Consider the following 15,869-nt stretch of genomic DNA (forward strand, 5'->3'; position numbering starts at 1 on the left):
TTTGAATACCATTTTCTTGCTTTCAAATTATATATTAGTAACATATTTGTGTATGATAGGATGTAGGAATCACATTGAAATTATAAAATATCTCAAAATCATGATTTATTATGAAATAACGTATATACGTATTTTTTTCAAGACCTTCGATGTTCCAGTCGAGAGCTCAAGACATCAGCTGTATTCCTACCCCCTTATCCCTACCCCCCCACCCCCGAGATGACTTATTTAGATTTAGGTTGTTGTTATTTTGGTTGTAAGGATAATGTTCTTTTCACAAATGTTACCAGAAGTGTTTTTTATGGCGGCATGTTTACTTTTGGCTATAGAAACATAGCTGTAGTGCTCCACCGCCCTATAATGAGGCGTCTTTAATGATACCCTTGTAGGCCTACAGTTCAATATCTTACATCAGTTAGGAATAGTAAAGTAGTAATTTTTAAACTCTTGTTAAAGTATAAAGTTATTTTTTGTATAAAAGTATAAGGTTGATACAGTATAGTATAAAGTACTTTTATAAAACCTTTCGCCAATGCTGTCGTTCGCCTGGCGAAGCTTCGCCTGGCGAACATCTGAGTGAGGGAGGCCTTACTTTTAAACCCAAGGCAGGTGTTCGCCAGGCCTGGGTAGGGGTAGGGGGTAGGAATACAGCTGATGTCTTGAGCTCTCGACTGGAACATCGAAGGTCTTGAAAAAAAATACGTATATACGTTATTTCATAATAAATTATGATTTTAAGATATTTTATAATTTCAATGTGATTCCTACATCCTATCATACACAAATATGTTACTAATTTATAACTTGAAAGCAAGAAAATGGTATTCAAACAGCTCTCGCGCCTTTGCTTCGCCAGGCTGTTCCAATATGATCTTTCGCCAGCCCTGGCGAACGTTCGCCAGGCATGATTTTAAAAGTACGAAATTCCGGATCGCCCGGCGAAACCTTTCACCAGCCCTGGCGAAAGGTTTTAAAAGTACGGGCCTTAGAGGTTCGCCTGGCGAAGCTTCGCCAGGTGAACGCTAGCACTGGCGAAGGTTTTTAAAGTACGGGCCTTAATGGTCTTGACCGTGGTTGATAGCCACGAAATCCAACAAACCAGCAAACTGCCATACGCTTGGCTGATGAGCCAGATGGCCCTTATGCACTTCATGCTGCTGTTCCTTCATCTTGATTATTTTAATCTGGGCCATCTGGTGGAGTTGTTTTTACTCTTGTGCAACCGTTTGTGAATTGTATTGTAAATATATGTAATGTTTTAATTGCATTTTTTGTGTTCCAGCATGGCAGGTCAGCTACAGCAAATGCCTGCCTATATTCCGATTTTGTAATGAACCATACTTGTCTAGCCTAGCGTCCTGGTCTATGCCTCCTGCCTCGTATTATCGCTGTTACCAGACTTTCCAGTCCACGCATACTGCTGTGATTATTTAGTACGGCATCTCCTTACCCAGATAGATTCATGCTTTATAAAAGTGCTTGATGTACTTTTCAGAAACCTTGTGGAGCCGAGGCAGATAGTTCTTGGAGTCCTTTGCTGATGGAGGCAGATAGTTGGAGCAGAGATGTTTGGAGAACCAGACCTATGGATGGAGAGACGATGAGGCTACTGCATGTCCAGGGCTGCATCTTCAACAGCTCTGGAATTGTTATAGGAGATGGAAAGTGAAGTCTTTTTTACTTTTTGGTTTTTAGTTTGCGATATTCTGCTGATATTAAGCCTCCCCCTGCCAGTGCATAGCCTCTCCATCATCGAGACTCCCTGCAGTGCCTCCTTGTGGCCTCCCATGGAAACTGGGTACCTTGCGGTTCCAGGCTAAACTGAGGGGGATCTCGGAGCAGCAGGAGGCCCCAGAGGTTCAGGGTCATGGCCCACCGGCGTGTGGACACGCCCTGGCCCTGTACCAACTCCTGCCCCCTAGCCCCTTGGGGTTAATGGGAGGCTCGGGGGAGGTGGGCCTTGCCAGTCCTCCTCCCCCCAGATATAACCAATCGGCAGCGCTTTTTATAAATGGAGAGGCTGGGAGGAGGGGAAAAGCCCCTCCCACCCAGCAAGTGAGGCGGACTGTGGGCCCTGCTGGGAGGGCGACTGCTGGAGCACAGGCTGGGAACGGGAACTACTCGTCTCGCCTGCGCTCTGGTGGCCGCCAGCCCAGAGTGAAGCTTGTGGGGGGAAAGCCCTCGGGAACCCCACAGGTGGATGATGGGGCACGCAGCGCTCCACCCCCTTTTATATGGGGCAGCGTCGGTGGGGATGGCAGAGGTGGCATCCACCCGGAGCGACTGCCAGAGGCTGAACCTTAGGCAGGAAGTCAGGGTGGGGGCTTGGAACGTCCGTTCTTTGCGTCGAGATGATCGGTTGCCTCTACTGTCGAGGGAACTGGGGAGGCTGAGAGTTGAGGTGGCTGCTCTCTCGGAGGTGAGGAGGCCTGGCAGTGGCATGACCTGTGTAGGTGGCTACACCTATTACTGGTCGGGCCGCAGCGACGGCCACCATCTCCAGGAAGTAGCCATTGCCATCTCCAACAGACTCTAGCCCTCGGTAGTAGAGGTTATTCCTGTTGGTGAGCGTATAATGGTATTGAGATTGAAGCTATCTTTTGGCTTCATGTCTCTTATTGCTGTGTACGCTCCTACCGATGTTTGTAAACTTGACATGAAAGAGATGTTCTATGCCAAACTTACATCTGTGGTAGACAGATGTCACCGGCGAGATATTCGCATTGTTCTGGGCGACTTCAATGCGGTATCTGGCTGTGATCGAGCTGGCTAAGAGATGTCTGTCGGTCCTCATGGTTCAGGAGCTGATGCCGGTAGCGAGAATAACCTCCTTTTCCAGGACTTTGCTAGGTCCCAGAAATTTAGGATTTCTGGCTCCTGGTACCAGCGCCCAGACCCACATCGCTGGTACAGTGATGCGGGTAATGCAGCCAAGGAGATCGACCACATACTCGTTAGCACTCGTTGGAGGATCCTTCAGAATTGCAGGGTGTACAGGAGTGCTGAGTTCTGTGGTACTGACCATAGATTGGTTGTGGCTACCCTCTGGGTCCACTTCAAAACTCCCCAGCGGTCAAATGATCACCCAAGGGTGTTTCATTTGGACAGGCTGAGGGAGGGGGAATGTGCCCGCGGGTTTGCTGAGGCAATCTCTGATCGTTTTGCAATGCTTGGCAGTCTGACAGACCCTGTTCTGTGGGATACCTTTAAGCGTGAAACGCTTGATGCAGCTCAAGATACGATTGGTATACGCCTGAGGGCAGTACAGAATTCCATCTCGCAGGTGACACTGGAAGCCACAGATGCATGTCGTGCGGCTTGTCTGACAGGGGATCGGGAATTACACCGTTCGCATGTGCGCAGAACTCGGTCCCTGTTAAGGAACAAGTAACAGTTTATTAGGAGTCTTGCAGAGGAGGTAGAAGGCCATTTCTTAGTAAATGATCTTCGTCCTGCATACCAAGCCCTGAGAAAGCTGAACTCCAAGCCCTCTTCACAGGTGACAGCAGTTCGCTCAGTAAGTGGTCAGATCGTTTCAGATCATGTTGCGGTGAGGGAACGTTGGGCTGAGTATTTTGAGCAGCTGTACCAGGTGGACCCACCAACAGTTAACTTGGATGCGGGTAGTGTCGAGATCCACCCATCAGTGAGGACCCTCCCTCCCTAACTGAAGTTAGAGGGGCGATTTCCAAGCTGAAGAGTGGTAAAACAGCGGGTATCTGCGACATCCCAGCTGAACTGTTAAAGGCTGGTGGTGAACCTATGGCACGGGGGTTACATGCTGTCCTAGCTGCCATCTGGCGGTCCGGTTCCGTTCCTCCTGACCTGTTGAGGGGTGTGGTCATCCCTCTCTGGAAGGGGAAGGGGGACCGTTGGGACTGCAGCAACCACCGAGGCATCACACTGCTCAGTATACCAGGCAAGGTTCTCGCCCACATCCTTCTGAGACGTATTAGAGACCATCTACTGAGGCACCAGAGACTGGAGCAATCCGGATTCACTCCTTGTAAGTCCACAATAGACCGTATCCTCGCGCTTCGAGTCATTGTAGAGCGCCACCGTGAGTTCGGGCGTGGGCTGCTTGCAGCCTACATCGACCTCAAGAAGGCGTTCGATACGGTGCATCGGGAGTCACTTTGGGAGATCTTGAGGCTGAGAGGAATTCCAACAAGGATTATTGGACTAATAGCAAGCCTGTATACTGGTACTGAAAGTGCTGTAAAGTGTGGTGGGGGCCTGTTGAGTTTCTTTCCTGTTAGTTCATGAGTGAGGCAAGGCTGTGTCCTTGCACCAACTCTTTTCAACACTTGCATGGACTGGATACTGGGCAGAGCTACTGTTCAAAGTCATTGTGGAGCAACACTGGGCAATATCAAGGTTACAGACCTTGACTTTGCTAATGATGTTGCCATTCTGAGTCTTTGGAAACCCTAGTGGCGGCTCTCGATGCATTCAGCAATGAAGCGAAGTCCTTGGGTCTAGAGGTCTCCTGGACCAAGACCAAGGTCCAGAAATTTGGGGACTTGTTAGGAGAACCTGTTCAGTCGGTACGTGCTTGCGGCGAGGACATTGAAGTCACAGAGAGCTTTACATACCTTGGTAGTGTAGTTCATAACTCTGGGCTGTCAGACAATGAAGTCAGCAGACGGATTGGCCAGGCAGCAGGGGTCATGAACTCTCTCAACAAGAGTATTTGGAGATGTTGGTACCTGTGCAGAAGGACCAAGCTACGGGTTTTCAATGCCCTGATAATACCAGTTTTGCTATACGGTAGCGAAACCTGGACATTGTCCTGTGCCTTGGAGGCTCGTCTTGAAGCCTTTTGTAATAGGTCCTTGCGCCAGATCATGGGGTACTGTTGGCGGGACCATGTGTCCAACCAACGGTTGCACCGTGAGACTGGCACAGGACCTGTTATCTGCACAATCCGTGATCGCCAACTCAGGCTATACGGCCACCTGGCTCGCTTTCCTCAGGATGATCCTGCCCATCAGGTCGTCTCTGCTCGAGACAACCCTGGGTGGAGGAGGCCTGTGGGACGACCGAAGAAGTCGTGGCTTGGGCAGATCGACCAAACCTGCCGTGAAGAAATAGAGATGGGCAGAGTCTCTGCCTGGCGTCTAGGCATGAGGGATCCTCGTAGGTGAAAGCGAAGGGTGGATGCTGCTATGCACCCCCGTCGGCGTTAGCCCCCTTGATGATGATGATATTCTGCTCGGTTATTTTATTTGTTTGTTCCTACCAGTTTTACCATTTTTTCGTGTTCGATCATAGTCCTTACCTTTTAATTTGTTAGTCCGTATTATTTTAACTGCCACGGTGCTGTTAAAGAATTAAGTTATGCGCGTCCAGAGGTATTCTCAGACCGATTGACGAAAATGCGTTATTAAACGTTTTGTTAATTTAAACTCTCCTACAACATAAACATCGGTATGTTCATATTAATGCACTCCTGTCTCATCATGCAGTGCATCAACGTGAACATATCGATGCAACTGTTATAGGTGAAAGTTCAACCCAACAAAATATTTAATCAACTTGTTTACGGGCGATTGGTCTGTAAGCGCACTGATCGTTTTCCTGCTAACTACCCTTTTTAGGAGGGTCACAGGATATTTGCTTTCGTTTTCACGCCGGTGGTTTGTTCTGTTTGTGATCTAACCATCCAAAGAAGAGCTATCAGTTCAGTATAGCCACTATTATAGATATTTTATAAAAGTACTTATTTCAACTGGCAACAGTTAGCCGCATATACATCACGGGTATATGCGGTCTTATTCGTTTTTATTTATGCTTTTCATAGTTTGTTGAATTTTTTTGTCTGACTTGTGGGGTGTTCAATTTTAAATTATACGTTTTGTTTTTGTGTGTTTTACTTAATGTACTCTTAATAAATATTATGTGATGTGTAAAAGGTTTTGTTACCCTGCACAATATGTTCATACAATTCAATCGATTACTGTTGAATCAATGTCTATTGAATCTGAAGCTAAAGTAACGATGCAAGGCTAAATGATTGGAAGCTGAAGTATTTGTATGAAATCTTGAAGGAAAATAGGCCTACCTAATTAATTTTCTGATTAACAGTAAGATTAGCGATTCTTCCTGATGAGTGTAGCTAAAGGCTATAGTTTGCAGTTATTTTTTTGCATTTTTCATTGGCTTAACGTCCTGCAAATCCATGGCTATGGTATATTTTTTCTTCTAACCGGCGCCACACCCGCCTTCCATTACATCAAATTAATGGAGCTGTTACTTCTCTAAAGTTATTCCAACATTCCAACGATTTTCCGCCAAAAGTATTCTTCATCATAGCTAAACTTCAATTCTCTTTCTTCTATACGAAGTAATATCTCTGAATTAAACGTCATATTTTGTGAGATCCAGCATATGTACACTAAATGATTTTGATATCTTTCAAGTGCCATTCTGTGAAAGTATTTTTTTTTTTTTTTTTTTTTTTTTTTTTTAGTGGATGATTTAGAGATACGGGACACTTCTGGTGTGTATTATTTATTTTGATACCATAGAGATATCAAAAAGTTACATTTATTTTATACATGACATATGTTCAAAATAAGTTCTTTTTTTCGGTATTATTTGAATTACATCTTTTCACTTGTTTTTCTTTTCTTTCTTGTCTGGTTACTCTACATAATGTTCTGTGAAAGCATTTTCATTTTCTAAATTGTTTCATTGTATAATGAGATTAAACAGATTTATTATGATTTTGTAGTTTATTATCTTTTCCTCAAAGAATGTACAATTCATCTTTTTCGTTTATTTCCACATAGTTTAATGTAGGCGTTGTTTTGCCATGCTAAATATTCAAAGTAATAATCTTGAAGTAAGTTGTGTGACATTGGAAAAAAATATTGTCATTTTTATTGTCTTATTTCATTCCCGTTACTACAATGGAACTTGATTTAACAGTGAGGCAAACTTTGTCATTTAGTCTGCTAGAAAAATAATACTTTTTTTCACCCGTATCGGATATTTTTTTCTACCGGGAATTCAATCTGCCCTGCAGTTTATCAGAATATTTGGAATTCTGTCTAACCGTTGATTCCTCTAGGAGGGATAATGATTCAGATAGCACATACATAATACACACAATTTGGGTTTTGAAAAATCAAACTTGCAGCTCAAATAACACATGAAACTTGTTGCTTTTAATGCAAATACATAGTTATATCACATATACTACTACACTTTTATCTACATAATAATAGTTGATATATTTAGCTCATTTTAGTTATGCCTCTTTTAATAATGTACCCATTACATTTCGAATCCTTTCTATTCAATCGCACAAACCCTACTTCCAAACACTTGATGACCATTGGAAAACCCTCCCAGTACCTTGCTCGTTGACGTCGCGGGAGGGGTTAGGAGACGGGGCTGAGACACAATGTAGGGGATCACCCCTACCTTGGGCCTCAGCCTTCGCTTCAACTAATTTTGCTTGGTCTTTTCTCTCTTTTCCTCTTCCATATCTTCTTTATTCCATTCTATCCCATTCCTAAGGTGTGAGAGCCGTGCTGAAAGGATGAGAGGCTGGCTTTGCGTCAGTAACGAACGGCCTCCGGGAGCCGTATTCCCTTAGTTAAGTGCCTAGCTCTTACAACTTATGGGGATCCTAAGGGGTATACCGTTTTTCTCCCATTTTATTCAGGCTCACCATGGCCAATAATGAAGATTCTTTACCCTTATTGTGGGCATTAGGGCATATCCCTTCATCAACTAGTCTATCTGAATTTGATTTTGGTTTTCAGACCCGTCCCTCCTTTGACTACGGCTCCGACCATTGATACTAATACCCCCTCTTTGACGCTTACGAACAACTTTAACCATTCCAAAACGCCCACCCAGGTTATTACTCAACCTCTAGAAAGCACCCCTTTCTCTTCCCTACCATTCTCTTTTTCATCTCCTGCTGCACAGTCCTCTTCACTGTCTACCCGCTTTTCCCTTATTACTACTATTCATTCTTAGTGTCCTCCCCCCTCCCGCAGAACTACTCCACTCCACATCATCCCAACTTCCTCTCGCCCTCGTCCTTCTGCTTCATCTACCTCTGCAAACCTTCTGAGTACTCTTTGGCCAAGTGGGATCGATTAGTTGTGACCCCCCCCAACAGCCCCCTATTCTGAGAATACCCTTCTCTTTCAGCAGTGCCTCCAGAAACAAGTAGGCAAGCTTACCTTTCGCAGTCGCTTTGATCGTTCACGCCTTGTCAGTTACATCTGAATCCCAAGCTCATGCACTTCCTATCCTAACGGACAAAACTGGCAAACCCATTCCTGCTGAACCTCATCCTCTCTTAATACTTGTGCTGGAACTGTTTCTATTCCCCTAAATACTTGCCCCATGTACGACAAAGACTGATTAGACTGTGAAAATGACCTACATTCTTGCCTTGCTGAATATGATGCAGTAGCAGTACAGTGTTGTACTTCTTCCCAGAGGCCAGCATAAGTCCCCCACCATCTTCACAAGATATTTCTACATCTTCCCAGGTATCTCTCCCATAAACCCTGAACCTACGTCCTACTTACCCTATCCCCCAGTCAAATTCATTTTCTATTCTAAATCCAGATACTCCAATCTCTAGCACTTCCCCGATACCTACCCCTCTTCCTCACTTTATTTGTCGTACTAGGCAACCCAAACGTTCCACTCCCCCCTCTCCTACACCGTCATCCTCATGTTCTTCTGATATCTATCTATCTACTCTTCCCATCGTAAGAGAACCTTTGTTTCTCAGTCCTCTTCACACAACTCCCCTCCAAAAAGCCTTGGAGACATCCAAAAGTTCCTAAAGATGACCTAAGGGAACACTCGCCCCCTCAACCACCCAAATACCTCTAATCCTACTCCTACATTTGAAGTATTTGCAGATATCCATCCTCCTCCTCCTCAAACTCTCTACCCCCCCCCCTTCCTCCTACGCCCTCCCAACATACCCCACCCTCTCTACCGCTCCCACATGAATATTCACATGAATCACCTCTATCAAGTGTCCTCCAGACCCCTCCCCTCAAGACATTCTTCCTGATACCACCTTCCCTAGTCCCCTTTTATCATACCCTGGTCTCTATTCCTTTCCGAGTCACAAACTCGCTGCAGTCTAATCAGGTGCTCTACCATCTTATATTGCCCCTACCTCTTCCCAACATACCTCATTCTCTCAACCCCCCCCCCTAAAAAAATCCTTCCCCCACTATCCCTCCTGGATATACACGTGACACACATTCCTTTAACATAACTCTCAGATACCTAATCCACTACTACTACTATCTATTATCACCTATTATCCCTATTTCCTTCCCTAGTCAAAAACAATGCAATTCATTCAATTGTGCTACCTCCTTAACCTTTCCCAATTTACTAAACTCTATTCTACATCATTTACTTCCTCCTTTTCCTTTTCGATACTATACTTTCCTATAACACCCTCTAATCATTGACATGTAACACCTTCCCCTCTCCCCTTATTATTATTCTACTTTTGCAACAGCTGTCTCTATCCCTCCTTGAACATTTTTCCTATATATCTTCCCCAGTGACAGTTACACTATAATTCACTCAATCACCTTCCCTCTTAACCCACCTCTTTCTACTAATTTCTGCTCTAGTTCATTTGCTCCCCTTTTTCCCTTTCACTACCATACTATCCTAGATGTCAAAGGTTTGAGAGCATTATAACACCTTTTATCATTATCTTTAACTCCCCTTTGCCCTTTCCTACACAATACTTTACCATATGCGACCTTTGATGTCTAGCACATTCATTTTCAAACATTAAACCATAGAAAAAAAACCTCAAAAGGCCAAAGAAATTATAATTTAAATACTTTAAATCATTTATTCTCATAGATGATCACATATATACACTATACATATAAATCTAAGGTTCAGTGTGTGGCACTTCATTTAAGCCTGAGCCAATTTTTGAATAGCTTCTCCAACTTGACCAGAAGAGAGGCCCTCTAAGGAAACACTGGCTTCTTTGCCCAAATCTGTTCAAAGAAAGACACACATTAGTGCTTTCTTCACACAAGTCTTCATATATCATAGCATGTTGTAATTGATAAAGAATTTAAGAAGTGTCCATTATAACACAATATAAAGTTCATAAAAGGGCATGTGAATAGTCTGACAACTGATCTTTAGTCTATTACATGCAACAAATTCAAACTAGTGGTATGAAATAATTATAAAAACAGCTGATAAACAACAGTATCATGACAGAAATGATTTGTAATACTCAAAACTTTACATTTAACATGAAATCCTTTCACAATTTTGCCTCCGTTATGAACAATTTATTGAAAGTCACTTAAAAAGCCATACCATATCTAGCCCATGCCTTGGGTTGAACACCAGAGCATTCCCTGATGAGAATGGGGAACTTGGGGTTGGCCTGCTTTAGTGCCACATAGCTGCTTTCGATGAAGTCTCTGAATGAGGGTGAGAATTTTATTTTAACATTTTGAACTTTAGTGAAAAGATTTACTAAGTTTTTTTTTTATTAAGAGGACTAGTTTTAAATGTTTGCAATATAAACAGAAAATAATAGTACAAAATTCAAATAAATTGACTTTAACTAAAATTTCTAAATGTCCTAGGGTTTAAATTGGTATTCAGTGGTACCAGATAATTGCACACTGTCTATTGTCATATATATCCCATTGTGAATTTTATTTGTGACATAGATGGCTCCACAAGTGTTTGTCACTGAGCCAATTAGTAAATCTAGGTGTCCTCAGCTAATTTTCCTTTTTTTTCTTGGTGCTATTAAAATTATTAACATTGTGATTGCTGTAATGTTATTAACAATACTGTAATGTTATTAACAAGACTAATAGTAATAAAAAAATAAAAATCTCTAAAAAAAAAATCGAGGAAAACAGTACCAAGGTGAATTAGGTAGGACTAAAGACTGAGTCACTGGTGATTAAGCACTTGTGTAGAAGACTATCCATACACAAAAAGACAAGTGAACATGGTATTATTCTTGCCATCCTAGCAATATTGGATTAATATATAGTAGTAGTTACTGCTTTTATATCTATTTGAGCAAGAAGGAAAATCAACTTGTTTTTTTTTTTACTTGAACAGGGTGTTTTTTTAAGTAAATCTGATATTGTAACCACTACCACACATTGTACAATGTTAAAAATAATAGAATAACAACATTTGTATACCATCATTACATTCCTTGGTATTACTATGAGGAATAGTTTCTGATGTTATTTATTTTTGCATGTACATTCAGACATTTAATTCTAAATACACCTCAATTATAACAAAAAGTCAGCAATATCTGAGATTTATTAAAATACTTTATTGAACTATTTGCTCTCAATACATAATTTTGTTGTATGCAAAATCCATATGAAAGATAAAACTGAAATGAACCTGATTAAAAATCATTTCTTACAACTGATGGAGGAGGGGGCATGTAATATACCCTGAAAAGGGATCAATAAATAATGAAAATCCTACAATAACAGTTCATCAAACATCTTTCTAAAAAAAAAACTCAAAACCCAAAATTCTGTAAAATCTGAAAGGCACAACACAAGTTTGGCATCACCTGGCTCTCAAGAAAAGGTCTAAAACAGTTCACCACATACATTCTGGAAAAGGAGCTTTGAGACCTTCCTGCCATTGTTTCACTAAGGAAACAACCAGTCAAGGCCAAATCTTGCCTGAATATATATATGACGAGGTTTGTTGGCATTTTTCTATGAGCTTGCTTATATTTTGCAGTTAAATGTGGTATACCTGAAAATTCTCTATGTAAAATTAAATAAATAAAAATATAAAAATATATTTATTTATTTAAAGCTGAAATGAACAAGGTATCATTACCACAATATGTCTGGAACAAAATTGTGGTGCGAAGTGACAAAACAGTAGCACACACAAATATTGAGAATACCTTTGCAAGACTCGTCACAACAATAGCAGTATGAATGGATTCCTCTCACTCTCTACTACAATACATAGAGTAATTATGCTGTTGAAAAAACCCTAATATCTATAATCTTGGCCCAGGTTCAAGGGCATTTGCAGGGTAAACATGAATAATATACACAAAATTGGTCAGTATAAAGTCAACTATACTGATTATGCTGCCCCAACCCACACCATTGACAACAAAGAATCCACCACATGTGTATGGTAGGACACTGTAGGAATGATTCATCATCAGGCACTGTGGTTGCATATTATACACCTATAAATCTATTGCAAATGTGCTGTGACTCCTACAAACCCCTGAGGGGAGCTTTTGCCCTCAACCCCTATCCGAGACTATAAAGAACACCCCATGTATGTACAGCAGGATGGGGCAATAGCAAAATAAATGGGTATAGGTATGCATCCTGGTTAATGTTACTGTGAGCGATGCACAGACATAGTGGGAAATGGACACCACCATCTTATAAAGCATAAGAAATAGAATCATATATAACAGGTACAGCTGCTGAGGTCACGCAGTTATTGCAAAATGACAAAATATCTACTATATATCACTGCTAAATGATTAAGTCCACATCACCCTCACACAGTTTTAAACATAGGTCTTTTACCTTCTATTTATTCCCTAGACAGGTAGAAGTTAATAGTTAATGGTTAAAACAAAGAAATGTGCCAGACATTTATGGTCATATAGCACTATGGTAAAGTATTTTGGTGAAAAGGGTAAATGAGTTAAGATTAGTATATGGAGTATTAAATACCAAAGGTTACAGTATTACAGGATAGTATGATAGGGAAATGGGGTAAAGAAAGAGTGCAAATAATGTAAATTGGACATAAATAAAGGAAAGAGTTAAGGGTATAGGGTGACTGGATGGAATTGGGTGTATCTGTTGCTGGGGAAGCTATAGTAACAGTGCTTTAAGGACTGGTAAAGGAGCTGTTATGAAATAATCAACAGGTAATACAGGTAGACATGCCTGTTGGAATAGCAGAAGAGTCTAAGGGATGATATAAGGGGACTGGGGAAGGAGGTAAAGAGCATCAGGAGGGGAGGAATCCAAAAGAGAACACTGTTGCAACAGAAGGGATTTACTTGAGTATCCTTGTGGGAGAGGTAAGGATAATGGGACAGAAGAAAAGGATGAAGATATGGAAGAGGAAAGGAGAAGGAAAGACCAAGCAAAATAAGTTGGGGCAAAGGCTGAAGCCCAAGGCTGGGGCAATCCCTACATTTGGCTCCAGTCTCTGTCTCTTAAGTCCCCCCACGACAATGAGCAAGGTATTGGGAGGGAAATAGAAGGTAAGAAAGGTTAGGTTTGGGTTTTTGGGTCCACATGATATCCTGGCTTTGGGGCTTAGTCTCTAGAAGGTGGATCACTCTTTGTAACAAATACCCATATCCTAAGTAGCAGCATACTAGCCTGTGACATAGTCAGCATGATCGGTTGACTAGACAGGTTTTCCAGATCATTGTCATCCATCTTTCAGTTTAGTTATTTATCATTCCTGGGCTGTATCTTGTTATTCTTGCATGTTAGTCCTGCACTCTATCCTGCCAAGTATCTGTGGAGGATTCTTTGTTTTCTTATATATATTACCCCACAATTGTATCTTTCATGCCCTCCTCTGCTATTGCAGCCAAGAACGTGGGGGTTTAAGGGGGATTCTGCAGCATAATTCCTTCATATATGTGTACTAGAGGGTGAGAAGAATCCATCTATACCAAACTTGTTGCAACTGGATATGTGAAGGTATTCTGTAAATCTACCCTTACTTTTTTACCCCAAAATTTCCCTGGTACCTATGTTTAGGCACTTGGACATATATTTTAGTGTTCTAAAACACCTCAATTTTGATTTTAATGGATAGAACTCTTGAAATACTGAAAAAACGAGACATTTATCAATATTCGATCACGGGTTGCAGAGAAATCATAATTCAAAGGCTTAATGAATGAGGCTTTTGTTTAATGGGTAAAGCATTAGAAGTCAAAGAAATGACTGTCACAAAAATAATTTTTTTCTCATGCTTAATGGAATGTAAATAACTTTTCTGTTTGAGAAGATAACTAACTTAAATTTTGCAAAGCTATCCTTAGGTATTTCACGGAGAAATCTGTGTTCCAATACAGATGCCCTTGACCTTGACTTTCTAGGTTAAACAGGGAAAATGGCAGCCATAGCAGACTGGTTTCCAACACGGCGGCCTCCATAGGCAGGGTGCGGAAAGCTTGAGCACCAGGAAAATTTGTAGAGATAAAGTTTATACCTATAAATACATGTAAATTTGCAATTTTATAGGGTGCCATGATATCTAAGGGTGGGAGGGTGGGTTAATATTACCTTAAAATTCAAATTCTTCCAACAATTGTGTACACTGAACATAAATCAACAGGACAAAGGTGGGTAATTGTTACTGAGATCAACATGCCCTCCAGAGACCAAGTCCCAAAACCAGGGTATCATGCGAACCTATAACCCAACCTAAACTTTCTTACCTTGTCTCTATTCCCTGTATTCCCCCCACCTCTTTATTAGCACTAACTGTCAACTTATAGAAAATGGACATTAAGAATACTGGTAGTGTGAGGGTGTTGTCTTAGTCTCTGAATGGTGATATGCAGCAGATATTTTCATAATTTCATAGTAAATATGAGGCTACTGTAGCTGTACCTGTTATATTTGACTATATTCTTTGTGTTCTATGAGATGGCAGTGTCGATGTCCCCCTATCTCTGTGGGTCACTCTCAGTAACTTACACTACGAGGTGATTCAGGACATTCCCAAATTCAAGACAATGGTGGTTCCTAATAAATTTGAATAGAGCTCGCTTCTGCGAAACTGTACAAAGGTTTTGCGTTAGGCACAAATAAATTATATCGTAATCGATGCTCGCAAAATAAGAAATGTCCAAGTGTCTACTTTGTTGGTGTCCCTTGCTATACAGGCCAAGAATGTAGGAAATTTGGGGGGTTTCTGTGCCAATTATGAATGTATGGGTTGAAGAGGGCAAGAGGAATTGATCGGTCATGCAAAGGAATTCTAAACGATTGCTGGCAGTCAGTGCATCCGTATTACTACCAGATTGTAGGCTTGTCCATCATATGTCACAAGTATCAAGTGGGAGCAGATAGAACAGAGGCAACAGAATCATAAAAAGGTCTAATTTTCAATGTGGCTGTGAGCTCTTTAAACTGTATATATATATATATAAATACAAGGTCTGTAAATACTGCAGAATGATAGGCATTCAAAGGGAAAAATCAAATTCCTTGTTTGTAATAGGTATTAATGAAAACCTATACTTCCTGGTTACAATAAACACAACCCAAATAATGGACAGAACCTACAGTTAATAATCTAAGTGATATCTAAATATCTGTCGAAAAGCAAATCATAAAAATATAAATTATACGAAACCTCTAGTCTCAACCGGTAACCACAACACTTTCGTACAACAAATAACCACAAGACAACCGTATTTCTTGAAGTCTACATAAAACCTTATGTCCTAAATATATTACCTAACTCCCTGACTCGCCGCAGATCGCTGGCAGAGGTGAATCCTGAGCTCACGAAGAGGAGGAGCGAGTTTTGTTGCTGCTCTGGCGGCCATCTTTGCTCTGGATTCTGGCCTACATAAAGACGGGTTGTATTGATGTGTTCCTTCATTTCCATTTTGACTCTTAAATTGCCGATTTCTGCTTTCAATTGTAATATTTTGTCTATCTTTTAGTTCTGGTTGATTTATGGGTAGTAATAGTACCGAATTAGAGTGAATTGTTGGGTATTTTCAAGGTAACCATTATGTGAGGCGGAAAAAACGCGACAATTTCATGAGCAATGAACTTTCTGAAAATAATTATAATTCATAA

At 41.3% G+C, this 15,869-nt stretch overlaps 1 protein-coding gene across 1 annotated transcript; it reads right to left on the bottom strand.

Annotated features, from left to right (window-relative positions):
- Positions 1-9,848: 9,848 nt before the first annotated feature.
- Positions 9,849-15,617, bottom strand: LOC113807311 (NADH dehydrogenase (ubiquinone) B8 subunit). The gene is made up of 3 exons (XM_027358545.2): positions 15,519-15,617; positions 10,357-10,463; positions 9,849-10,022 (listed from the first exon to the last, which is right to left on the bottom strand). The coding sequence occupies exons 1-3, from the start codon at positions 15,608-15,610 to the stop codon at positions 9,937-9,939; spliced, it is 285 nt and encodes a 94-aa protein (XP_027214346.1). The 5' UTR covers positions 15,611-15,617; the 3' UTR covers positions 9,849-9,936.
- Positions 15,618-15,869: the final 252 nt, after the last annotated feature.

The sequence above is a fragment of the Penaeus vannamei genome, chromosome 30 (genome assembly GCF_042767895.1).
Source record: "Penaeus vannamei isolate JL-2024 chromosome 30, ASM4276789v1, whole genome shotgun sequence".
NCBI lineage: Eukaryota > Metazoa > Arthropoda > Malacostraca > Decapoda > Penaeidae > Penaeus > Penaeus vannamei.